The sequence below is a fragment of the Chiloscyllium plagiosum genome, unplaced genomic scaffold, assembly GCF_037043375.1.
Source record: "Chiloscyllium plagiosum isolate Xiang-an unplaced genomic scaffold, Cpla_swu_hap1 HiC_scaffold_28, whole genome shotgun sequence".
Lineage (NCBI taxonomy): Eukaryota > Metazoa > Chordata > Chondrichthyes > Orectolobiformes > Hemiscylliidae > Chiloscyllium > Chiloscyllium plagiosum.
Window position 1 is genome coordinate 24,848,110 of NW_028270166.1, and position 27,350 is coordinate 24,875,459.

A 27,350-nucleotide genomic window follows, 5' to 3' on the forward strand; every position below is an offset into this window, starting at 1 on the left:
GCATCTCTGAAAATACAGCACTCACTCATAGCACAGTAACATACAATTTAGGAGTATGCCTTCTACACTAACTCAGTGGTTAGCACTGCTGCCTCATTACAAGGGAGCCGGGTTCAGTTCTATGTTTTGAGCAACTGTGTGGGCTGTTCCACTCCAAAAACAGTCCAAAGATGTGCAGGTTAGGTTGTCCATGTCTAGAGTGTGGATTAACCACAGTAGTATGGGGTTATGGGGATAGGATGTGGAGCTGGGTGGCCTTTTTCGAGGGTCGATGTAGACTTGACGGGCTGAATGGCCTCTTTGCACCCTTTAGGGATTCTATGAAACTCCTTTTTTGATTTTAAGAAATGCAAAAGAGGGAATGTGAGAGAGCTAGAAAAGAGAAATTTGGAACTTTTTAAAAGACAAATTTCTAAAATTATGCAATGGAACTTAACTCATCCCATATCCAGCAAGTGTTTTTAATTTTGTCCTCTGAACCTGGAAGTTATAAGAAAACAAGATTAGCATGTTCCCAGATTTAAAATGAAAGATTTAATGTTCAAAATTACATAAATGTAAATTGGATACTTGGCACCTCTCCTTTTTAAAAGAAGCCAAGGCAAAGTTGCCCACTATGTCCATTCCTTTCAGTTCCTGATGCACAAGTGGTACCACTAAGTTGAATGAGTAATGTACAATTCTGATGTCACTTTCAATGTGACAATTTAAAGCAATAAATTGGATTTTCCAAGTAAATGCACCTAATGCATGTAAATGCAACAATTTGAGAACTTAAAAATTGATAAGTGAATCCTCAAATTAATGGATAATTTGCCTTATTTTATCTATCTTTATGCTGCTGAAAGTTCATCATTGCCTCCATCTGAGTTTCACAGAATTGCATTTCCATCAAATTGTAAACTATAAATTTGCAGCAAGTTGGGGTTAGTACATAGTCATGCAAGGAATCGATTATCTACAATTGATCAAACATTCCACCTCATGTATAGTATGTTCTTTGTTGTTTTTCCCAATTTATCCTTGCTGTCCCTCTATTTTCCTTTTTTTTTTCTGACCTGATGGACTCAAATTTGCCCATGCCTTTTCTGCTGTACGTCCATTATATGTCCTTCTGCTTGATTCTCACTGGTTAGAGATTGGGTGTTAATCATCAAGATGTCTCACTGCTGTCAACTTGTAATTCCAGGAGTTTATCAAGACAGGTACTACAACTAGGCACACTCCAAAGACAATGTGATTTGGTTAATGTGGCATTTGGCCTTTAGGTAAAAGGTATTATGATATCAACAGATATTATTACCAGATAAACTAGATACCTGCCAGAAACCTTGTTTTGATAGATCATTATTTACGATTTTAATGAAATGGTCTCAGACATCAGCATGCAGATTTTACTTTTAGAGATGGAACAACTTTATTTACAAAATGAACAGAATATTGAAAACCATCTAATTAAAGATAAATTCAAAAACTTTTAAATGGATGTGCCATCCCATTAATCCCAAACCATTTCTCAATTTATACAAGAAATAGCTAAGTGTAATAACCAAAATATACCACTGATGCAGTACCCAAAACACAGTATGACCTAAGAGCAGAAATGAGGCCATTCAGCCCATCAAGTCTGCGCTGCCATTCAGTCATGGCTGATAAGTTCCTCCACTCCATTCTCCCACTTTCTCCCCATGACAATCAAGAACCTGTCTATCTCAGTCTTAAATATGCTTTGTGACCTGGCGTCCACAGCATTCTGTGGCAGTCAATTCCATAGATTGGGTCCTAGTCTCACCCACCAATGAAAACTACATCTTGCCAACATCCGTTCTGTCCAAGCCATTCAGTATTCTGCATGTTTCAATTAGATCTCCCCCCCCCCCCCCCCCCCCCCCCGTCCTTCTAAATTTCATTTGAGTATAAGGGTCAAGAGTGTGGTGCTGGTAAAGCACAGCAGGTCAGGCAGCATCTGAGAAGCAGGAGGTGGTCACTTCTGCCACCTCCAAACGGACCCCCCCACCAAAGAGATATTTCCCACCCATCCCTATCATTGTTCTGAAAAGACCATTCCCTCTGTAACTCCCTTGTCAGGTCCACACCCCACTCCTGGCACCTTTCCCTGCCACTGCAGGAAGTGTAAAACCTGCACCCACACCACTCCCCTCACCTCTGTTCAAGGCCCCAGGGGGGTCCTTCCACATCAGTCAGAAATTTACCTGTACCTCTACCAATGTCATCTGTATACGTTGCACCCGGTGTGGCCGCCTCTTGCATCGGGGAGAACGACAACTTTTTGCAGATCGTTTCAGAGAACATCTCTGGGAGACCTGCGCCCACCAACCCCACCGCCCTGTGGCTGAATATTTCAACTCCCCCTCCCATTCTGTAAAGTGTATGTAGGTCCTGGGTTGACTCCACTGCCAAGCTGTTGCCACCCGGTGCCTGGAGGAAGAAAGCCTCATTTTTCCGCCCTGCAACCACGCAACCACACCGGGTTCTGAGTTATGGGTGTTCCTCCAATATCACAATTTACAGCCCAGGAACAGGCCCCTCGACCATCCAAGCCTGAGCCGATCCAAATATACTGTCTAAACCTGTTGGTCAATTCCTAAGCATTTGTATCCCTCTGCTCCTCACCTACTCTGCACCTGTCCAGATGCATCTTAAATGAATCTACCGTGCCTGCCTCTACCACCTCTGCTGGCAACGCGTTCCAAACACCCACCACCCTCTGTGTGAAGTACTTGCCGCGTTTATCCCCCTTGAACTTTCCACCTCTCACCTTGAAAGCATGACCTCTCATTATTGAATCCTTCACCCTGGGGAAAAAGCTTGTCTCTATCCACCCTATCTGTACCCTTCATGATTTTGTAAACCTCAATCAGGTCCCCCCTCAATCTCCTTTTTATTTTTCTAATGAAAATAAACCTAACCTACTCGACCTCTCTTCATAACTAGCACCTTCCATACCAGGCAAAATCCTCGTAAGGCTTCTCTGCACCCTCTCCAAAGCGTCCACATCCTTTTGGTAATGTGGCGACCAGAACGGTGCACAGCATTCTAAATGCGGCTGAACCAATGTCTTGTACAATGTTAACATGACTTGCCAGCTCTTATACTCAATATCCCGTCCAATGAAGACAAGCCTACTATATGCCTTCTTGACCACTCTATCCACCTGTGCAGCAACCTTCAGGGTACAATGGACCTGCACTCCCAGATCTCTCTGCCCATCAACTTTTCCCAAGGCTCTTCTGTTCATTACATAATTCGCTGAAGAATTAGTCTTACCTAAATGCATCACCTCATTTGTCTGGATTGAAAACCATCTGTCACTTTTCCGTCCAACTCTCTGTATCCTCCTGTATTCTCTGACAGTCCCTTTGTGCTTTCTGCTACTCCACCAATCTTAGTATCATCTGCAAACTTGCTGATCATACCAACAGTGCCCTCTTCCAGATCACTTATGTATATTACAAACAACAGTGGCCCCAACACTGACCCCTGTGGAACACCACTGGTCACCTTTCTCCATTTGGAGAAACTCCCTTCAACTACTACTGTCTCCTGTTGCTCAACCAGTTCTTTATCCACCTAGCTAGGACACCTGCACACAATGTGACTTCACTTTCTCCATTAGTCTACCATGGGGAACCTTATCAAATGCCTTACTAAAGTTCATGTATATGACATCAACAGCCCTTCCTTCATCTAACAATTTGGTCACTTCCTTGAAGAACTCTATCAAGTTGGTAAGGCACGATCTCCCCCACACAAAACCATGTTGCCAATCGCTGATAAGCCCATTCTTTTCTAAATCTAAATAGATCCTATCCCTCAGTACCTTTTTTTTTTTCCAGCAACTTTCCCACCACTGACATTAGGCTCACTGCTCTGTAGTTACCCAGAATATCCCTACTACTCTTGTACAGGGGGACAACATGAGCAACCCTCTTGTCCTCTGGCACCTCACCTGTATTTAATGATGCCACAAAGATATGTCAGGGCCCCAGCTATTTCCTCTCTTGCCTCCCTCAGCAACCTGGGATAGATCCCATCTGGTCCTGGGGATTTGTCCACCTTAACGTCTAGCCTATCCAACACATCTTCTCTACTTATGTCAACGTGATCCAGACTAATCAAACTTTTATCTTTTAATCTCAAGATTCATCATGTTCCTCTCCTCAGTGAACATTGATGCAAAGTAATCATTCAGAATCTCACCCATTCTCTCAGGTTCGACACAGTCTTCTTTTGTTATCCTTTAGTGGACCAATCCTTTCTCTCGTTACCTGCTTGCTGCTTGTATAAGAATAAAATGCTTTGGGATCCTCCTTAATTCTGCTCGCTAAAGCTATTTCATGACCCCTTTTAGTCCGCTTGATTTCTCATTTAAGACGTGTCCTACTCTTCTGATATTCCTCCAGGGCTCGTTCTGTTCTTAGCTGCCTAGACCTTATCCAGAGCCTTCTAACTGAAGCTTGTTTACTTCGTTAATTTTAACACTTTCCCAAAGAAATTAAAACCTGCTCTCATGCAACCTTTCTAAAATAAATCACCATGGCTACAGAAATATATGCAAGTTAATTATTAAACCACTTCATATGCATTGACTAAACCTGGATAGCACTGGTTCAAAAGACAAATTCTGAACTTGGGTGGTAACAGTTTGGCAGTGGAGTAGACCCAGGACCTGCATGTCCTTGGAGTGGGAGGGAGGGCATTGAAGTGTTCAGCCATAGGGTGTGGGGTTGGTGGGTGCAGATGTCCCAGAGATGTTCTCTGAAATGATCTGCAAGAAGGCTTCCTGTCTCCCTGCTGTAGAGGAGACCACACTGGGTGCAACAGATGCAGTAGATAACATGGACGTGACCTGGAGGAGGAATGCTTCATTCCACCTTGGAACCCTGCAATCACATGGGATAAATATGGATTTTAACAGCTCCCTTATTTTCCTCCTCCCACATTATCCCAAACCTCCAACTCAGCACTGTGACCGTGACCCATCCATCACTGCCCCCTCTGACTTATCACCTTCTCCCTACCTTCATCCACCTATCACTTTCCCAGCTACCTCTCCACCCCACCCCCTCCCGTTTATCTCTCAGCCCCGACCCACAAGCCTCATTCCTGATGACGGGATTATGTCCAAAACGCTGATTCTCCTCCTTTGAATGCTGTCTGACCTGTGCTTGTCCAGCACCAAATGCTTGACTCTGATCTCCAGCATCCACAGTCCTTGCATTCTCCATTTGAGTATAAATTCAGCATCCTCAAATGTTCCTTTTTGTTATGCTGTTCATTTCTGGGACCATTCTCTCAAATCTCCTCTGAACATGCTCCAGGGCCAGTCCATTTCTTCCTGAGGTATGGGGCCCAGCATTGCACAATATTCCAAATGTGGTCTGACCAGAGCCTTATACAGCCTCAGAAGTACATTTTTGCTTTTATATTCAAATCCTCTCAAAATAAATGCTATCATTGCATTTGCCTTCCTAACTACTAACTCAACCTGCAAGTTTACCTTGAGAGAATCCTGGACTGGAACTCCCAAGTCTCTTTGCACCTCAGACTAGTGAATTTTCTCCCCATTAGAAAATAGTCCATGTTTCTATTCTTCAAGTGCCTGACCCCTCTCTTTCCCACATTGTATTCCACCTGCCAATTCTTTGCCTACTCTCCTGACCTGTCCAAATCCTTCTGCAGCCTCCCTGCTGCCTCAGTATTATCTGCCCTCTCTCTCTCTCCTTTTTTATCATCTGCAAACTTAGCCAAAATGCCGTTAGTTCCTTATCTTGATCGTTAATGTATAAAGTGAAAAATTGTGACCCTTGCAGAACACCATGTCACCAGCTGCTATCCTGAGAAAGGCTCTCTTTATATATTTGTACAATTCTCATGCCATAGGCCCTGTCTATTGCAGCTGAGGAAAATAAGTCATAAGTGACTTCATCTTTTTAGACTGGAACTGCATATAGCTATTTCCTTGAGCTACCATGTATCTGAATGTCAATGTACTACAGTTTATTCCCATCAAGGTTTCATCCCAGCACTTTGGCCTGGGGCTAGCTCAAAGCTAAGGTAACTTTAGTGCATTATGTCCTTCCTTACAGCAGCACTGATCCACACAGGTATCTTATTCCCAGGCTTCATAGAACTGCCCCAGTTAAAGTGAAAACTAAATAGTCTCCCCTCTAAGATATGACCATTCCTTTGAGCTTTTCTTGCAGAATTGCACCACGCAGGATTTTGATCCTCTAACAACAAAAGCTAACTCTCAGCAACCAGGAGAAATTACATCTCCCGTCACTGTGGAATGTTGTCATGTGAAATCATCAAATCACAGTCCAATCTAATTGAATCGACCTTCATCTGGGGATGGGGAAGACAAAGTCTCTGGCTGGGCTGGGATGGGATTGGTGGGGTTTGCCCCTCATCAGGAGATGAGGGATGTGTGCGTGGTCTGATAATGTCTGGTTGGGTCAATGACTTTTGTTTACTGTGAATATTCTTGCATTTATTTGTATTTATGATTGGAAGCTAAGAAGCAGAGTTTCAGCTTATGACCTGCTCATTGCTATGTGAATACACTTGAGCAGAGTTGGGGTTTCTGTTAGGGAGGCTGTTAACCTGCTTGCTAAACTAGTGTTAATCTTAAAACACAAACCTCTGAATAAATACAAGATCACACTGGATACAAATAAGATGGATTTTATCAAAACAAGTACATCAGAAGTGACAATTGATCAGATGGACTTGGCCACTTAACAATGGAATACCAATCCTCAATGGCCTGGGATGCTGTCTTATCCTCTTTCTGCACACTCTACCTTTTTACAATCATGACCATAGCCTGATCAGTGGTATACAGACTCAAGTTGGTCTTAGCAATGCAAATTAGATTTGAATTCATCTCCCATTTATCGTGTACTCCTTTTGCCTTCACCCTGACACCCCAGCCCCACAAAGCCATCTCTTTGCACACGTGCCATCTTTCCCTGTTACTGTCAGTTCTGAAGAAGGGTCACTGGACCTGAAAAACAAATTCCTCCTGCTGTTACTCCAGCATTTTTTCTTTGCAAATTAAAATCCTCATTTGGCTGGGAGTGGCATGGCCATCCCCTGAAGACCCATCTTCCAGGATAGAAAGCTTTCTCAGAATATGCTTTAGGAATTCACACTAAGTTCGACACCTCTTACTGCATCTGTGCTGATTTGATCAATGCTTTTAAATGTCTGATTTTTGGAAGCTTCCTGCTGGGTGTTCCATTTTACTGTGGCTGTTTTTTTTTATTCTGAAAGAGGTTGCTTGATTTAAAATTATAAATTACTTGGCAATATCTGACTAATTTTGTGCATTAGTTGATGTGTAGTGTTTTGTCCCAATTTTGTGTGGAACAATATGTAGATAGCCCACAATCTAAATAATACATGATTGCTCGGTAAACTGGTAATTGCATGTCATACAGCCATAAGTGATTTTTTTTTTCCTTTTAAAATCAAAAGGGTTGTCTAGTTCCAAAATAAACTGCCCACTTTCAGAAGTTGAGCAAGACTTTTGATGCTTGATTCTGTACTTAATCCAGATTCTTAACACTCAGACTTGGTTTCTTTTTAAAGCTCACTTGTGTCTAGCCATTGGCTTTTGGGATGTCACTTCTGACTTCATCTGGGATACTGCAGGGAGTGGGAGCTGCTGAAGGATTGTCCAAGGGGACATATACCTTTTTGCTGTTTATGGCTTGTTTGTTTTGAGCTCCAGTGAAGGGAAATGGAGACCTGTTTTAAAATCAGAGGACACCCAGCCCAGAAGCTTAAAAAAACAATGTTGTAAAGAAATAATCACTTTGAACAGAACTATTTTGAAACACGGAGGTGTGATATTTGTGGAATGAGCAATGCAGTAGTGATTAGCCTTAAAAAGAACACTATTATTGGAGAGTGTCAAACACAGATTTGTTTATATAGAATTGCAAAGTTGAATCGCTTTGGGCAACTATGAGGAGAACGTCCAACAGGATTGTAAAATGTATCAATCTGTGAAACAAAGGATGTTTGAGATGAGACATGCTCTTCATGAGCCATGTCCCCCATGTGCTCAATTTTTTTAAAATAAATCATTCTCATTCAAACTGTCTCCATCTCTAGTTTACTTGAACACCTTTTAAAATAAGTTATTGAAGCAAATCTTATGAAAATTTACTGTCATTTTAGTGAGATTAGGGCAGAGTGGTGGACTTCAGTAAGGCATTTGACAGGGTTCCCCATTGGAGACTGGTTAGCGAGAATGTGGGGGGAATCTAGCCTTTTGGATACCGAACTGGCTCAAAGGTAGAAGACAGAGGGTGGTGGTGGTGAAGGGTTGTTTTTCAGACTGGAAGCCTGTGACCAGTGGCGTGCCACAAGGATTGATGCTGGGTCTGCTACTTTTCTTGGGTATGAACATAAGAGGTATAGTTACTAAATTTGCAGATGACTCTAAAATTGGAGGTGTAGTGGACAGCGAAGAAGGTTACCTTGGATTACAATAGGATCTTGATCAGATGGCCCAATAGGCTGATTGGCAGATGGAGTTTAATTTGGCTAAATGTGAAGTGCTGAATTTTGGGAAAGCAAATTTTAGCAGGACTTATACACTTAATGGTCAGGTCCTAGGGAGTGTTGCTGAACAGAGACACCTTGGAGTGCAGGTTCATGCTCCTTGAAAGTGGAGTCGCAGGCAGATAGGATAGTGAAGAAGATGTTTTGTTTTGGTCAGAGCATTGAGTATAGGAGTTGGGGGTGGGGGGGGGAAGAGTCATGTTATAGCTGTACAGAACATTGGTTAGGCCACTATTGGAATATTGCGTGCAATTCTGATCTTCCTATCAAAAGGATGTTGTAAAACGTGAAAGGGTTCAGAAAAGATTTTAGAAAGATGTTGCCAGGGTTGGAGGATTTGAGCTATAGGGAGAGGCTGTATAGGCTGGGGATGTTTCCCTAGAGCATCAGAGGCTGAGGAGTGACCTTTTATGAAGGTTTATGAAATCAGGAGGGAAGTGACTAGGATAAATACAGTCTTCCCTGGGGTGGTGGTGGGGAATCCAGAACTAGAGGGCATAGATTTAGGGTGAGAGGGGAAAGATATAAAAGGGACCTAAGGGCAAATTTCTCACGCAGAGGGTGGTACGTGTATGGAATGAGCTGTCAGAGGAAGTGGTGGAGGCTAGTACAATTGCAACATTTAAAAGGCATTTGGATGGGTATATGAATAGGAAGGGTTTTGAGGGATATGGGCCAAGTGCTGGCAAATGGGACTAAATTAGGTTGGGCTCTCTAGTTGGCATGGACTAGTTGAACCGAAGGGTCTGTTCCTGTGCTGTACATCTGACTATCTCTTGTAATCACCTCTCCAACTTCTTCACATTTGTCACCCTAGTTATGTTATAATGCTGAATCAAAAATATTGAAGATCAGTTTATTGATTTAACACTGGACTTTCGGGAAACATTTTTTAATTGGTCATTTTAAAAAAAACACGTAAAAACTAGTTATATCTCTGCATTGAAATTTACAATGGTAGGTGTTAATAGAATGTAAGCAATTCGATTAGCTCTACTACTCTATTTTGAATATAATTGTGCTTTTCATTTATACATATGTTTGTCATATTTCAAACTAAGACTCAAACTTCATCTGTTGGGTGTAAAATGATACGTAAATATTTTTAGTTGTGTTCAACCAACAAAGATACCCAATAATTCATTCTCACTGGTAGTTTAGTGTTGCCATTTAATGACCTATATGAAACGATCCACTTACTTTACTATTGTAAAATATTTTATGCAGTTCATAATCTTATGTTAATTTTTTTAATCAAAACTTCCCTGGTTTAAAATGAATTTCAAGGTTAACTGATTTGGAAGAAGTCTTTAAATTTTGGAGTCTCAGATCTCAGACTAGTTCAGTTTTTTTTTGTTTGGTATAGTCTGGGTAAAATGGCCAATCCAGTGCAAATGATTAGACCATTTTAAGCTTAAATTATTCCTCTTAATGTTGATTTTAAAATAATTCTATGGGTGGCCCACCCACCCAATTGAAATAATGATCCTGGAGAGATTGCAGCTGTTGTAGGAAGATCTTCAAATTGAGCTTATTTTCTTGGGTCTTTGAGCACACTCTTTATAAAAGACTTGTGAAGCAAACTCTTTTTTTTATATATAGTGTTCAATGAAATTGGTAGGTGATTCTATATTGTTGAAATGGAATTTTGTGGTGGAGTCGGGTTTTTTTAACACGACCTATTTCAGCTGTTAATGCTGCTTGAGTCACCATTGTTACTGTATTCACTGTTTATAATTTCAAGACATTGTATTAGCTCAACTGTCCAGTGAAATGAGACAGCAAGCTGATTTGTTACACCAATTGTATTGGAAATTTGAGCAGTAACACTCTCTGCAATTTCTGTTTTTGCCAAAGTGGGCACTTGTCTCTGAATCTTTAAACAAAGGGGAGTTAATTTACCACTTTTAGTGTTGGCTTCTACAATGTTGCACAGCTGCAATAAAGTTTTTTTTAAAAAAAATAATTTTAAAACATCAGCATTTAAAAATATAGTATTGTTGTTCAGTGCTGTGCTGTTTCATGCTTGAATAAACCAATCATAACATTCTGCCAGCAGCTTTTCTTGTCAGGTTTGATGTTTGTAATTTAATTCTGATCAATTCTTCACTCTTCATTGAAAGCATATATTTATCTTTCACTGAGTATTTGCTTTCCACTGCATTCTCACCACCTCACTATCTGAGGCCAATAATCTGTTGATATATTGATGCAGCATTGTTTGATTTGTGATTTACTGTACTACCATCGCTATCTTTTATGTCAATGTTGATTTGAAGTTCTGGGAGATGTGATCACCGTGCTTGGTATGGCTTATGAAGAAATTACAAGCATGTTGTACAAGAAGTTAATCCTAAATAAGTTCAAAAATAACACTGCTCTTTAGCCTTTCTTTTAGCTAGTGTGGCTTTGGGATTCTGTTGTCATGGTTACACAGCTTGCTGCTTTGTGGTAGTTGCCAAAATTGCACCCCACACCCCCACAACCTGATGAATGTTTAAAAATATGCTTAGTATTATGGTCTTTACAGTCTTGAGATTCAAACTGCATTCCACGTCTGGAGTATATAGTTCAGACTGACATGTGCTAGTAACTGTTAGGAGGGGCCAGCGTTTTAGAGAGACCAGCCATCTGTTACAATAAGCAAATAGTTTTTGTATGTGACCAAGTATGCCTATTTTTGTCACCTTTTATAAAGATCCTTTTGTCCTATTCTTAACTGACTCTTAACTGCCCTGTGGGCAAATTAAGGACAAGCAATAAATGCTAGTCTAGCTGGTTTTGCCTTGGTCCCATGAATGAATTTTCAAAAAAAAACCTGCGAGCTCTGCAAACTACTGTTTAAATCATTTTTTAAACTAAACACTACCACACGAGACAGATTAAGAGAAGAGCTAAATGGATGCCGATATTTTCATTCAGCGCCTTTTTGTTTAAACGTGATACTTGCATTAATTGTCACTGAACTCGCGGTGCACTCAATACTTTTCTCACTGGGGCTCCCTGCTGGCATGCCCTTGGGGATTGCCAATTATAATTGCTGTGTCAATCTAAAGGAAATGACTCTCTTTCCAAAATGTGTTGTGATTTTTGGAAAACATTGTTAGTATTGGCTAGAGAGAACTTTTTTAAGAATGGCAGTTGAATGTTTCAACGGACACACATGCTGGCCTTGCAATCCTTTTTCAGGTCAGCTTTTGGACTCTAAGCTAGTGACCAATAAACATTCCAAATGTCAGTCTAACTGCATAAGAGTTAACAATCTTATTAAATGACTCCAAGCTGCTGAGTTTTAAAAATGCAATCCTTGAGGAAAATTTAGCAATTGTGTAAATGTTGTTGTGATGGGTAACAGATTACATGAACTATTAGATGAAATGAATCCATTGCCCAGAAAAAAATCCCCAGTGGGAATACTTAAGTACGAAGAATGGAGGGGAATACACTGAGTAGGTAAAAGTTTTTAGCTAGAATTACAAAAACCCAGAAGCTAAAACTAATGTGAATGGAAAGGTCAGGATGAGTATGTAATTACATTCTGCTGTAATTGACCAAGCAACTTTGCTATATTTTTGTTTTAAAAATACTCAAATTACTAATGGGTTGTAACCAATTCTGAGCATAGTTGTAGAGGACAAGCCTATTGGTTAAAAACAAATCCCATTTTCCAGCACTTGGCCCCTAGCCTTGTATGGAGAAGGTGAGGACTGCAGATGCTAGAGAGCAGAGTCTAAAAGTGTGGTGCTGGAAAAGCACAGCAGGTCAGATTGCATACCCTGATGAAGGGCTTATGCCTGAAATGTCGATTCTCCTTCTCGGATGCTGCCTGACCTGTGCTTTTCTAGCACCACACTCTTGACCCTAGCCTTGTATGCTTTGGTACCATTCTAAAATATTTAAATATTATGAGAGTTTCTATCTCTGTCGCTCTGACAAGCAGTGACTTCCAGATTCCCAATATCTCCTGGGTGAAAACGGATTTCCCTCATCCACTTTAAACATCTGTCCTCTACCATTAGTCTATCCCTTGACCATTGATCCCTTCAAGGCAGTAAGACGCCTTTTAAACAATAAAGGAACAGGAGTAGGTTGTTTGGCCCCTCCGACCTGCTCCGCCATTTGATAGCATCATGGCTAATCTGACATTTCTCTACATCCATTTCCCTGTCCTTCCTCTAACTCTTGACATCCCATTGATAAAGTATCCACCTGTATCGGCCTTTTTAAATATGTATGAAGATACTGGCTGCATGGCGCTCTGTTGGAGTTTCAAAGACACCCCAGCCCTCTGACGGAAAAATTTCCTCCATATCCTAACCTTGAATTGGTACCCCTTTTTTATTCTGAGACTGTGCCCTCTAGTCCTGCACCCTCCCATGAGGGGAACCATCTATTGTCAATCCCCTTAATTTTTTTTTGATGCGATCACCTCTCATTATTAACTCCGTAGAGTCGCAATCTTTAAAATCATTGCTTGTAAAAGAGTCTCAGAGATACTTTGACCAGAAACTGAACTGAACTCGGCACATCAACACAGCAGCTGCAAGGATCAAGTCAGAGGCTAGGATAACTTCATAAGTAATGCCGCTCCTGACTCCCCAAAGACTCTGCTGCATCTCAGAGTCAGAGAGATGTACAGCATGGAAACAGATCCTTCGGTCCAACTTGTCCATGCCGACCAGATATCCCAACCCAATCTAATCCCATCTGCCAGCACCTGGCCCATATCCCTCCAAACCCTTCCTATTCATATTCCCATCCAGATGCCTTTTTAAATGTTGTAATTGTACTAACCTCCACCACTTCCTCTGGCAGCTCATTCCATACACATACCACCCTCTGTGTGAAAAAGTTGCCCCTTGGGTCTCACATCTTTCCCCTCTCACCCTAAATCTATGCCCTCTATAGTTCTGAACTCCCTCACCCTCGGGAACCGACTTTGTCTATTTATCTTATCCATGCCCCGCATGATTTTATAAATCTCTAGAAAGTCACCCCTGAGCCTTCCATACTCCAGGGAAAACAGCCCCAGCCTGTTCAGCCTCTCTCTATTTCTCAAATCCTCCAACCCTGGCAACATCCATGTAAATCTTCCCTGAATCCTTTCAAGTTTCACAACATCTTTCTGATAGGAAGGAGACCAGAATTGCACGCAATATTCCAACAGTGGTCTAACCAATGTCCTGTACAGCCGCATCATGACTTCCCAACTCCTGTACTCAATACTCTGACCGATAGACAATAGGTGCAGGAGTAGGCCATTCTGCCCTTCGAGCCTGCACCACCATTCAATATGATCATGGCTGATCATCCTTAACCAGTATCCTGTTCCTGCTTTATCTCCATAACCCTTGATTCCACAATCCTTGAGAGCTCTATCCATTCCTTTCTTAAATGAATCCAGAGAGTGGGCCTCCACTGCCCTCTGGGGCAGAGCATTCCACACAGCCACCACTCTCTGGGTGAAGAAGTTTCTCCTCATCTCTGTCCTAAATGGTCTACCCGTATTTTTAAGCTGTGTCCTCTGGTTCGGTGCTCACCCATCACCGGAAACCTGTTTCCTGCTGCCAGAGTGTCCAATCCTTTAATAATCTTATGTCTCAATCAGATCCCCTCTGTCTTCTAAACTCAAGGGCATACAAGCCCAGTCGCTCCAGTCTTTCAGTGTAAGGTAGTCCTGCCATTCCAGGAATTGACCTCGTGAACCTACGCTGTGCTCCCTCAATAGCCAGAATGTCTTTCCTCAAATTTGGAGACCAGAGCTGCACACAATACTCCAGGTATGGTCTCACCAGGGCCCTGTACAGCTGCAGAAGAACCTCTTTGCTTCTATACTCAACCCCTCTTATGAAGGCCAGCATGCTATTAGCTGCCTTCACTACCTGCTGTACCTGCATGCTTACCTTCATTGACTGATGTACAAGAACACCCAGATCTCTGTGTACTGCTCCTTTACCTAAATTGATTCCATTGAGGTAGTAATCTGCCTTCCTGTTCTTGCTACCAAAGTGGATAACCATACATTTATCCACATTAAACTGCATCTGTCATGCATCTGACCACTCACCTAACCTGTCCAGGTCACCCTGTAATCTCCTAACATCCTCCTCACATTTCACCCTGTCACCCAGCTTAGTATCATCAGCAAATTTGCTAATATTATTACTAATACCATCTTCTATATCATTAATATATATTGTAAAATGCTGCGGTCCCAGCACTGATCCCTGCGGTACCCCACTGGTCACTGCCTGCCTTTCTAAAATGGAGCCGTTTATCACTACTCTTTGGTTTCCTGTCAGCCAACCAACTTTGAATACTGCCCCACCCACCCCCCACCCCCTTGCCTGGATGATTACAGCTCTCACAGCACCAAGCTTGACACCATCTGAGACGAAGCAGCCTGCTTAATTGGCACCTCCTCATTTCCTCCTCCCACCACTGCTCAGTAGTAGCAGTACATATGACCTACAAGGTACGCTGCAGAAACTTACCAAAATTCTTAGATTACACCTTCCACAACCACTTTATCTGGAAGGAAAAGGACAGCAGGTGTATGCAGCCTTTCCATTGGAAGCCATTCCTCTGTGCACAGTGCTGTTGCTGTGGCATAACCAATGTTTCGTAAACTTCCACCATAACCTCCATGCTCTTTAAATTCTGTGCCTCAACCAATAAAGGCAAGTATTCTACCTTCCACCTTAGCCACTTTATAAACCTTCCTGCTCTCTTTTTAAGGTACTGGTGAAATGCACACCAAGGTCCCTCTGATTCTTGGTGCTTCCCAGGGTCTTGCTGTTGATCGTGTATTCACTAGCCTTCCTTGTCCTATCCTGTGCTTCACCTCGCAGGAAGATGCACTGACCAGGTTCAAATCTGCTTGCCATTGGTTAGTGCATCTATATTCTTCTGTACTCTAAGGCTATCCTCCTCACTATTTACCACTCCTCCAAACTTGTTGATCAAATCTCCAATGTTGAAGTTTAAATTTTTTGTATGAACCACAAATAGCACGTGGCTCAACAATGATCTCTGTGGAACCTGACTGGACACTGGTTTCCAGTCACAAGCACCCCTCCACTAATCATCCTCTGATTCTTGCTATCTGGTTAGTTCTGGAACAATTAGTCAGATTTCCTTTAATCTCATGGGCTCTTATCTTTTTGCTGTCGGCCTCCTATGTGGACCTTATCAAGAGCCTTGAAGTTCATAAAGACTGTCAAATGCACAGCCCTCATCTTTACACTTGGTCACCTCTTTGTACATTTATAATTGCACCCAAGAAAGTCTGTTACGTAGACGACATTCTTCCTACATTGTACTGATAATTGAGATAGTCTCAATTTTTTTTTTGAATCTTGGTCCAAAAATTATTGCCTCTTTGTGTGCTACTTTTTTAAAACCAAGGTTGAAATGTTCAGCACCTGGAGATGTTGGATTTATTGAAACAACTTGAGTTTTGTAATCTGGAGTATATAGCATTGCTTTGGGGTTGGGGTGAAGTTATCAGAAAGTAGTTAGTTTTCCTTCAAAGTAATATAGTTACTTAATCTTGCTGATCAACTGCTTTCCCAATTATTACTCATGATCTTATCTACTTTTGCTTTAGTCAACCAAAGTATGGATTCCCGATACACAAGAGGTGTGGAAGTCAGCTGAACTAACAAAAGATTTTAAGGAAGATGACCACATCCTTTATCTCAAACTGCAAGATGGAACTGTAAGTTTAAGGTGGCACAAAATAATCCCCCCACCACCATTTTACTTAAAATTTGAATTGCTGCAACAAATGTTGTAGATTTCTATATTGTTTTCTATTTATGGTGCTTGTAACATTGAATTTATTAGCGATTTGATTCTCGTTTCTTGCTCAAAACTGCTGATTTTTTTAAAATACCAAAACACAACTACAGCTATGCATTTTTGCTACAATGGTTTAAATTGAGAACCTGCAGTAGGTTACAATTGAACTGTAACTCTTTAAAGCAACGAATAGTGGAGGGCAGATAGCAATCTTTAAAAGAGTAGAAAACTAGAAACCATTTTTTTCATTGACAACTCAAAAAGGAGTTATTTTTTAGTCTCAAACACATTTTTGTCTTGCTTCTCTTTAGCCTTTTGCTGGCTGATTTCCTGGTTTTTGTGTTGGGTGCACATCTTGGTGATATGTACAAGTAGCAGAAGAATAGAGTATGAGCCTATTACGTATTGCAAATTATGCCCTAAAGTTAATTAAATCAGTACTTTGGCCATTTTGAAATATGTTAACATGTCCTTGATTGCTGAAAACTGAAACATTAACAATGAAACAAGTAGTTATAGATACAATTTTTAATAACATTGGTGTAAATCCATAATTATCCTGGTAATCGCAGGGGCTTGAGTAAGACACAAATAGAACAAATCACTTTTTTTTTAAAAAATACCATTCGCATGATTTAAGTCTTGCATAATTCAGTTTAAAATCTCAACACCAGGTTACAGTTCAACACGTTTATTGGACTATAACCTGGTGTTGTGATTTTTTTTTTTTAAAAAAACTTTGTCCACTCCAGTCCAACATTGGCACCTCCACATCATAATTTAGTTTTGGGGAACTTTATTTTCAAACAGCAGAATAAAAACTTGATCTTGAAATAGATGGGATCCCTTCTCGCCACTCAACTTTTGTCCAATTGTGTGCTGGAGAATTCCTTGAGCTGCTTAATGCCACAAATGCACAAGTTCTAAAGCTGAGGCTTTTTAAGAAAACAAAAGCTCAAATAAAACCTAGAATTTTGAGAAAGGCAGAGGCTTTGATCTTAAAAACTATCTTAAGATACAGGTCAGTGTAAAATACATGTAACTGTTATGTGCACTGGTGTCTCTTCTAAAACTGATTTTAGAAACCAACCCACTTGCAATGTCCCTGCCTGCTTCCTTCATGTGAAGGCTTTTCTTGAAAGCTAACGCTAATCAAACTTTTGGTCATCTGGTTGAATCTCTTGGTTTGGTGTCAAATTTTATAACACTTCTGTCAAGCCCCTTGAGACGTCTTATTCTAAAGGTGCTGCTTAAATGGCTTTACATCTGTGTCTTATTAACTGGGAATGAGGTGAAGAGTTTGTTTTTGCACTGACAATGAAACATTTGTAATCAGATGCTGGCCCAGAATTGTGCAATTATATAAACTGAGTTTCCATTGACATGATTTTTCCATTATATAAGCTTGATAGCTGAAGTATGGGTTTTATGGACACGAAACGCATTCTGTATGCAATTCAAAGCAATTTAATGCTGTCCAATCCATGAGTGGTTTGCGATGCGGAGGTCAGATTTGTGATCACTTAAAGCTTAGCATAATGTGTGGTGTATTGGTCAAAAGGCAAAATTATAGTTTATTAGACTTAAAAGCTGATTGTTCTGTGGAATTGTTACCATTCTTCGAAAAATTGCTACATTTTGAAAATCACACTATACACTGCCCTCCAGTGGGAGGGTTTGGATTTGGTGCCTGCTCAAGTAATGAGGAATGTTAAAAGCAGAAATTTTGGTGCCAAATGGTTGCATTTGTCAACATTGTTGCTGTAAAAAGTTTGCATAAAGCTAACAACCAAAAGTGTCCAAACTGCCATATTGTCTGATACTAATGTGCTTCATTGGCTAAAGCTAGGTTGTGTTATATATATTTCTAATCATGGAAATTATTTTGGAATTGAATTGTTGATTGATTATGATTGAAACCTGCCATGCAAATGGCTTGGTGAAAAATAGCTCTATCTGGCCACTTCAGCTGCTTAATTTTAAAGGTCTGACTCTGATTCTGTTAACTTTCTGTAAATCGTTCCACCAATTTTTTTCCAACTATATTATTCTCCAATGCATCATGTCCTTTTTTTTAAAAAAAAAAGTAGGGCCAGGCTGAAATTATGAAATACTTCAAATAAAATTTCAGCATGGTTAAATAATTTATTGGGTGCAAACTGTGATTTTTGCATGTCCAGGGCTGGAGTAGAGAATGTTGGTACAATGGCAGTCTATTGGTTTAAAAACCTCCTACTTCTTGGCAAAAATCTCACTTTAGAACAAAAATCTCAGTATTTGTTCTGCTTCTGATAACTAACTTATTTGGTATGACTTCTTTTGGCATTGACTGGAATGGATCAGAAGCCAGCTTCCAGTGATGAGAAAATCAACATGTTAACTTGTAACACTTTTTTTTTTGTATTTTGCCTCTCGGCACCAGGGACCCAAGTTCAAGCCAGCCTTGGGTGATTCTGCAAATTCCATGCAGACATTCACCTTGTGTCTGTGTGGGTTTCCTCCCACAGTCCAAAGATATACAGGTTAGGTGGATTGGCCATGCTAAATTCTGCCATCATGTGCAGGCTGGATGAGGTTGGCTATGGGAAGTACAAGCTTACAAGGATAGGATGGGCTGGGGTGTAATGTGCTTCAGAGGGTTGGTGCAGCCCTGATGGGCTGAATGGCCTCTATCTGCACACTTTTTTTTATATCATCCAATCTTTGTTTCTTCACATGAAGAACTGTTTGAAAAATGTGGTTAAAATTAATGACTTGATGGCACAGTGTATTGTATTTTGGCAAGATGTGGACTTTAATATGACTAGAATATTGAATTCCCTTCTAGCTAGAAAATTAAGCATTTTTGAGACAATTGGTTAGCTGTTGCTTGTACTTGGCAGTTAGGTGAGTGTACCCTCTTCCCATTTCTTCCACTTCAAACACCAAGGTTGAGAATTGCCAATGGTGTTGATTGTTGTACTCAATGAGGATTCTGCTGCAACTTGTAGCCATTCCCCTCAGGTGAATAGCTGCTATGATAAACCACACTCGCTTCTCTTTAATTCCACTCTCTCATATTCACTATACCTTGTATGCAGCCACTCCTCACTTACCATCCAGCTATGCTCTTTCTGCTGCCCTCTACTTTTACCCTCTAACAGAAAAATCTGTAGGTTTTGAACTTGATTAAATATCTAAAATATTGACCCATTGTTTTCTAGATGCCACTTTTCAAATTTCATGAACAAAAAGGAAATTGTTCAATGTCTCCTCTTTTTTGCCTTGTGATGTTTATGAATTGCTCAGCATATGTTGTAGCATCGACATTTTGAAGGCTTTTTATTTCCTTCCATAGATTTTCTTTCCAGCTTTTGTGGTATCCCAGAAGTGTGTAAAATGTAGCATCTTGAGCTTTTTTCCTCATCACAAGTTTTGAATCTTCTTGCGGATACTTTCAGACAATTTTGTGAAGATGAATTTCCTCAGCACCCTAACCTCAGCATCTCACCTTCCATCTTTTGTTATTTGTCCAAAATAGAACATTTCCACTTGGATACCATCCATTTTCAGTGGTGGTACTCCTAGTTTCTTTGGATTCCTCCCTCCTGTTATTGTTTTTGTCCTCTTTGATTTTTAAGTTTGCCCTTATTCTAAACTTCAAGATTTTACTCGTTCTGCACTGTATTGTGCAGGGTGTCTTCTGATTCTGCAAGATAGGCAAAAAAATCCTTGCAGCCCATCTCTGGAAATAAATCTAATTTTGAGTATATGCGAAAGTTTAATTTTAGTATCTCTAACTTTTACTCAAATTGAGTGCTTTTCTTTCACAGGAAAATTCTTTGTAAACATCTGTTTTTTTTTTTCAAATCATTTACCTGAAATTATGTCCTCTCTTCACCCCATTTGCAGAGATACTTCATGTTGATTCATTTTAATTCCAACTGCTGGGTCTTTCCCTTGCACCTATAAGCATTCCTTTCTTTTTATCTCTAAACTCTACTTTTTTACCCCTTTTTATATACAAGGCAGAGTTAGGGAAAATGGGTGAGATTATTAACGAGTACTTTGTGTTGGTATTCACAGGAGAGGGGCATGACAGATGTTGAGGTTAGGGATAGATCTTTGAATATTCTAGGTCAAGTCAGCATAAGGAAGGAGGAAGTATTGGGTATTCTTAAAAGACATTTAAGGTGGGCAAGTTCCCAGGTCCGGATGGGATCTACCCCAGGTTACTGAGGGAAGAGCATGGAAGTAGCTGGGGCTTTAACCAATCTTTGCAGCATCCTTGAACATGGGTGAGATCCTAAAGGACTGGAGAATTGCTAATGTTGTCCCTTTGCTTAAGAAGGGTAGCAGGGATACTACCGGTAATTATAAACTGGTGAGCCTGACATCAATGGTAGGGAAGCTGCAGGAGAAGATACTAAGGGATAGGATCTATTCCCATTTGGAAGAAAAATGGCTTATCAGTAATGGGCAGCATGGTTTTTGTGCTGGGAAGGTCATGTCTTACAAACCTAATAGAATTCTTTTGAGGTGGTGACAAAGTTGATTGGGGGAAGGGCTGTAGATGTCATGGACATGGACTTTAAGGCATTTGATAGGTTCCCCATGGTAGGCTGATGGAGAAGGTGAAGGTTGCATTGGGTCCAGGGTGTTCTGGCTAGATGGATAGAGAACTGGCTGGACAACAGGAGACTATAGTAGTGGAAGTGAGTTTCTCAAAATGGAGACCTGTGACCAGTGGTGTTCCACAGAGATCTGTGCTGGGATCACTGTTTGTGATTATATATGAACGATTTGGAGGAAGGTATCAGTTGCCTGTTGAGCAAGTTTGCAGAAGATGCAACACTGGAGTAGCAGATAGTGAAGGGGACTGTCAGAGTACAGCAAAATTTAGGTAGATTGGAGAGATGGGCAGAGAAATGGCAGATGGAGTTCAATTCAGGCAAATGTGAGGTGATGCATTTTGGAAGATCCAATTCAAGAGTGAACTATACACTAAATAGTAAGGTCCTGGGGAAAATTGACATACAGGGAGATCTGGGTGTACAGGTCCCTTGTTCCCTGAAGGTGGCAATGCAGGTCAGTGAAGTGGTCAAGATGACAATTAGATTAGATTAGATTACAGTGTGGAAACAGGCCCTTCGGCCCAACAAGTCCACACCGACCCGCCGAAGCGCAACCCACCCATACCCCTACATTTACCCCTTACCTAACACTACGGGCAATTTAGCATGGCCGATTCACCTGACCTGCACATCTTTGGACTGTGGGAGGAAACCGGAGCACCCGGAGGAAACCCACGCAGACACTGGGAGAACGTGCAAACTCCACACAGTCAGTCGCCTGAGTCGGGAATTGAACCCGGGTCTCAGGCGCTGTGAGGCAGCAGTGCTAACCACTGTGCCACCATGCCGCCAACTGTGCCACCATGCCGCCCACTGCATGACAAACTGCATGCTTTCCTTCATCGGACAGGGTATAGAATATAAGAGTTGGCAGGTCATATTACAGTTGTCTACGACTTTGGTTTGGCCCCATTTGGAATACTGCACACAGTTCTGGTTGCCATGTCACTAAAAGAATGTGGATGCTTTGGAGAGGGTGCAGAGGAGGTTCACCACCAGGATATTGCCTGGAATGGAGGGTGCTAGCTATGAAGAAAGGTTGAATAGATTAGGATTTCTTTCATTAGAAAGACTGAGGTTGAGGGGGACCTGATTTGAGGTCTACAAAATCATGAGGTATAGACAGGGTGGATAGCAAGCTTTTTCCCCAGAGTAAGGGACTCAATTACTAGGGGTCACAAGTTCAAAGTGAGAGGGAAAAGGTTTAGGGGAGACGTGTGTGTGTGTGTGTGTGAAACGTTCTTTACGCAGAGGGTGGCGGGGGCCTGCGCAGGTTATAAAGGTGGATCAATAGCATCATTTAAGATGTATCTTGACGGATGTGTGAATTGGCAGGGAGCACAGGGATATAAACCCTTCGATAAGCGACCGGTTTAGGTAGAGAACGTGGATCAGCGCAGGCTTGGAGGGCCGAAGGGCCTGTTCTTGCACTGTAGTTTTCTTTGTAAGGCAACTAATGGAATGATGGCCTTCATCCTTATACCCCAGCCTTTAGAAATGCAGACACTATGCTGCAGATATGCAAAACCCTAGTTAGAATCTGTGAGCAGATTTGTACAGCACACTTTCGGAAAGATGTTTTGGTCCTGGAGGGTGTTAAACACAGGTTTACAATGGTGATAACTTAAACCCTGAAGTTCAGATATGAGACAAATTAGGCCTTATCCTCTAAATTCCAGAGAATAAATGGGTGCTCTATTTTGAGGTCTTCAGGATATTAAATGGAAAGACTAGGTTGATTTAAAGATAAAATTTCCATTAAAGATTCTAGAACTCGGAGCATAGTCGATGAATAGGGCCAGGCCATTCAAGAGAGATGTTAGAAAGCAATTCTACATCCAAAGGGTAATGGAGGTTTGAGCAAGAGTTCCAAATAGTGGTCAACGCCAACTCAATTATTAAACTTAAATTTGAGACACACTTTTTTTAATACAGTCAGGGTATCAAAGGATATAGGCCCAAGATGAGAATATACAGTTGGAACAAATCAACCATGATCTTATTGAATGGCAGAGCAGCCTTGAGGGGTAAATGACCTACTCCTGTTCCGAAATTTAATATTTTTATAATGTTTGGTCCTCATGGTAGAGGATACTATGTCAAGTCTTTATTCAACTACTCCTATGCCATTTCCTGTCCTTCTCTTTCTCCCCCCCGCCCCCCTGCATTATTAGTTTCCACTCTCATTCTCCCAAGGGGCATATGTTCAGTTTGGCCTCTATTCCTTTTTATATTTTAAAGAAGCTCTTCATGTCTCCTTTTCATTAGGCAGTTTGCACCCAAAGTTTATTTTCACACAATCACTTCGTGATTAGAAATGTTTTTAAAAAATGAAAGTTAATCTGGTTTACCACTTATTTTTGCCCCATTGTATTTTTCCAATTTGATGCTCTCCTTGAATACTTGGGCTACACCAAGCAGGTTAAACCTCCTTCCTACAATCCTCGTTACTGGGATATCAGTGTGTAGTCATGAACTTTTTTTTAAATGTCTCTCCCTGCTATAAGATGTTGTGAAACTTGAAAGGGTTCGAAAAAGATGTACGAGGATGTTGTTAGGGTTGGAGGAGAGGCTGAACAGGCTGAGGCTATTTTTCCCTGGAGTATCAGAGGCTGAGGGGAGACTTTTTTTAAAGAGGTCTATAAAATGAGGGATATGGATAGGGTAAATAGACTAGGTCTTTTCCCCAGAGTAGGGGAGTCCAAAACGTGGCACAGTGGTTAGCACTGCTGCCTCCCAGCACCAGAGACCTGGGTTCGATTCCCGCCTCGGGCAACTGTCTGTGTGGAGTTTGCACATTCTCCTAGTGTCTGCGTGGGTTTCCTCCGGGTGCTCCAGTTTCCTCCCACAGTCCAAAGATGTGCAGGTTAGGTGAATTGGCCATGCTAAATTGCCCGTCGTGTTAGGTGAAGGGGTAAATATAGGGGAATGCGTCCGGGTGGGTTGCTCTTCTGAGGGTCGGTGTGGACTTGTTGGACCGAAGGGCCTGTTTCCACACTAAGTAATCTAATCAAAACTAGAGGGCATAGGTTTAGGGTGTAAAGGGAAAGATAATAAAAGGGACCTAAACGGGGCAACATTTTCACATGGAATGAGCTGTCAGAGGAAGTAGTGGAGGCTAGTACAATTGCAGCATTTCAAAGGCATCTGGATGGGTAAATGAATATGGGTTTAGAGGGATATAGGTCAAATGCTGTCAAATAGGACTAGATTTATTGAGGATATCTGGTGGGCATGGACAAGTTGGAATGAAGGGTCTGTTTCCATGCTGTACATCTGACTCTGTCTGCTATTGATTCTCAGCTGTCTTTTCTGTTAAATTGTTTTCCAAATTGATGCCCTTGTGCCTATCTAATTAGACTTGGTTTGGAAACAATTGGATTTAAGTTTCTCACTTAAACTGCCAAATTCTTCATGTTATGATTACTGTTCACTAGAGAATCTTTTACTCAGATAATATACTAAGCATTGCCATAACTCAGGCTGATCCTTGGTTGGATCTAAAACCTTTCTTGGAAACTGTCCTGAATACTTTCTGAATTCTTCTGTCATATGTCTGCCAGATTGACTTTCCCAATCCACATGAAGACGAAAGCTTCCTTATGACCAACGTACTCTTTTCATGCTTTTTTTTTTCTTGATTTATTCTGTCCTACACTATGTACTTCCTGCTATGGGACCTGTAGACTAGTCCCATCAGTATTTGTCTCCCTTTTGCTATCCTACTTTAGTTTATCTTGTATGAACAAAGCTACTTCACCACCTTTTTTTTTCCTTTAAAAGGTTACATATCCCTGAATTTTTTAAGATTCCAGTTTTGATCATCTTTATAACCATGTTTTTGGAATGACTAAGCTTCGTAACCATTAATCTCTGGTGTTAGTTTGTTTATTTTGTTTCTAATACAAGCATTCAAGTGAAGAGCCATTAGTTTTATCTTTCTGCTATATTTCCCCTTTTCCTTTTTGGTCCCAGTTCCTGTTTTCTGTATGTACACTCACCCAGAGTGGGACAGAAGGTAATTATCCAAATAGCTGCACTGTAATGGCATCATTTTGTTTCATACACTTACATTTCCCTTCTTTCAAACTCTCACCAAACCACCCTCTGCAGCCTTAGTTATTCAGTTTTTGCACAGTCACTGGTCGTAGCTCCGTTCAAGTAAAGCCTGTCCCACTGGAACAGCTTCCTTCTACTTCGATAATGGTGCCAGTGCCCCGTGTAAACCTAATCCTCCACCAGTTTAACTCTTGGCTTTAGTTATCTGATGTCAGTTTGCCCATCGCTTAGATAGTCATTGAGATTTACTTTGGAGGTTCTGCTTTGTAATTTTAGCTCCTAACAGTTTCAAATCTTTCAACAAACCTCTTCTGGCCATGTCAGTGTTCTTAGTGACACAACTGGTTCTTTTTCTCCACCTTCCCCCCCCTCCCCCCCACTCCTGTTCTAAGTTTCTCAAGTCCTGCAAATCCTGAGGAGATGTCCTTACCATGGCACAAGGCAGGCAACACAGACTGACTCATGCTTATGACTGCAGAGGACTGTATCTATTCCTCTAATTATACAGCCACATACCATTACTGCTTTCTAATTTTTCTGGCTTACTATGTAATGGTCAGTTCGCTACTTCTCCCAGCAGCCTCTACACTTAGCCACATGGCTTGGAAGAATTTTGACTGCTGTAATTGTCTAGTCACAAAGCTCATCAAATGTGACTATCTGGATCTCTATCTGCCTTATCTGCAGTCACAAGGATTCCCTGCTCCCAGGCTAACAGCGTATTACTTACCTACCAACCTACGGGTGTGACTGCCTCCTGGACAATGTCCAAGTAAAATCCCGCTTCCCTTTTAGTGCTGCTTGGACTCTAATTCCTTGACTCTGATCCCAAGATCCTTGACCTGCAAACACTTGCTAAGATATTTGCTCTGGATCATTTGTGGTGTGAAGCAGTAATACGTTCCCCACCCTGCCAACTCTATTGCATCTGATTTAAAATGTATTTAACTGATCATTCTAGATTCCCTATTCATGACACTTCATGTAATTTAAAAATACAACACTATATCAACCTATATTTATTTTGAAGAGTAAGCTTAGACCTAAACAATCTGAGTGCTTTATTAAAAAATTAAAAACTCTAGATATTCATTCATCTTGTCAATCAATTGTTTTCTCTACACTCATCACCTTCTGTCACTCTGGTCTCACTGCAGGTTGGCCCCTCAATCTGTGCCTTTTTATCCTCCTCTTATCTCTCACCCTGGTGACCATTTGCAGGAAACCTTGTGTAAAGCTCCACTTTTCACCACTGAGTCAGATGTCCAGCCTTTATCTCACCCAGCTGCCCTTCATGTGACCTTGACCACCTTCCTTACATTGTTTACTAATGTCTCTTCCCTTTCCAGCCACAAGTGTGCTGGAAAAGCACAGCTGGTCAGGCAGCATCAGAGGAGCAGGAGAGTTGACATTTTGGCTATAAGCCGTCCTTCAGGAATGGAGGGGGTGGGAGAGAAAGGGGGCTGAGATGAATCATTTATCTCCGCTTCTCCCATACCCCTTTTTCTGATGAAGGGTTTATGCCCAAAATGTCAACTTTCCTGCTCGTCAGATCCTGCCTGACCTGCTGTGTTTATCCAGCACTTTTTTGACTCTGGCCTCCAGCATCTCCTACCCATTTTAAGGTCACCAGTGGAGGGGCCAGATGTTCCTACTAATATGCTCCCATACTATGAGCTTGGACTGCTGCTTGTAATACCATATAGAGGAATCTTCCTTTAGCAAGAGTTCCTATGTGGTATACACCTGAATATTTGGGGGCATTGACATGACAAATGTTTAGTGCATTTGCCTTCATTGGTCAAAGCACTGAGTTAGGAGTTGGGATGTTACAGCTGTACAGGACATGGGTGAGACTACTTTTGGAATAGTGTTCAATTCTGGTTGCCCTTCCACTTGAGAGGGTGCAGGAAAGATTTGAAAGGATGTTGGAAGATTTGAAATATTGGGAGATGCTGAATAGGCTGGGGAATTTTCCCCTGGAGTATTGGTTGGGGGGGGGGGGGGTGTGACCTTCAAGGTCTATAAAATTATGCATGGATAGGGTAAACAGACAAGTCTCTCCCCTGAAGTGGGGGAGTCCAAAACTAGAGAGCATAAGTTTAAGGTGAGAGGGGGAAAGATTTTAAAGGACATGAGGGTAACCTTTTCAACACGGTGTTGCATGTATGGAATGAGCTGCCAGAGGAAGTGGTGAAGGCTGGTATAATTACAGCATTTTTAAAAGGCACCTGGATGAGTATATGAATACAAAGGGTTTAGTGATATGTTCCAAAT

The 27,350-nt window shown here is 41.3% G+C and overlaps 1 protein-coding gene across 1 annotated transcript in view; it reads left to right on the forward strand.

The window, feature by feature from the left end:
- Nucleotides 1–27,350, forward strand: part of LOC122565046 (unconventional myosin-Vb-like) — a 187,612-nt gene that overhangs the window by 6,697 nt on the left and 153,565 nt on the right. Inside the window, exon 2 of the mRNA XM_087975842.1 lies at nt 16,208–16,318. Within this exon, the coding sequence (XP_087831968.1) occupies nt 16,208–16,318 (111 nt within the window). The remainder of the gene's footprint in view (nt 1–16,207; nt 16,319–27,350) is intronic.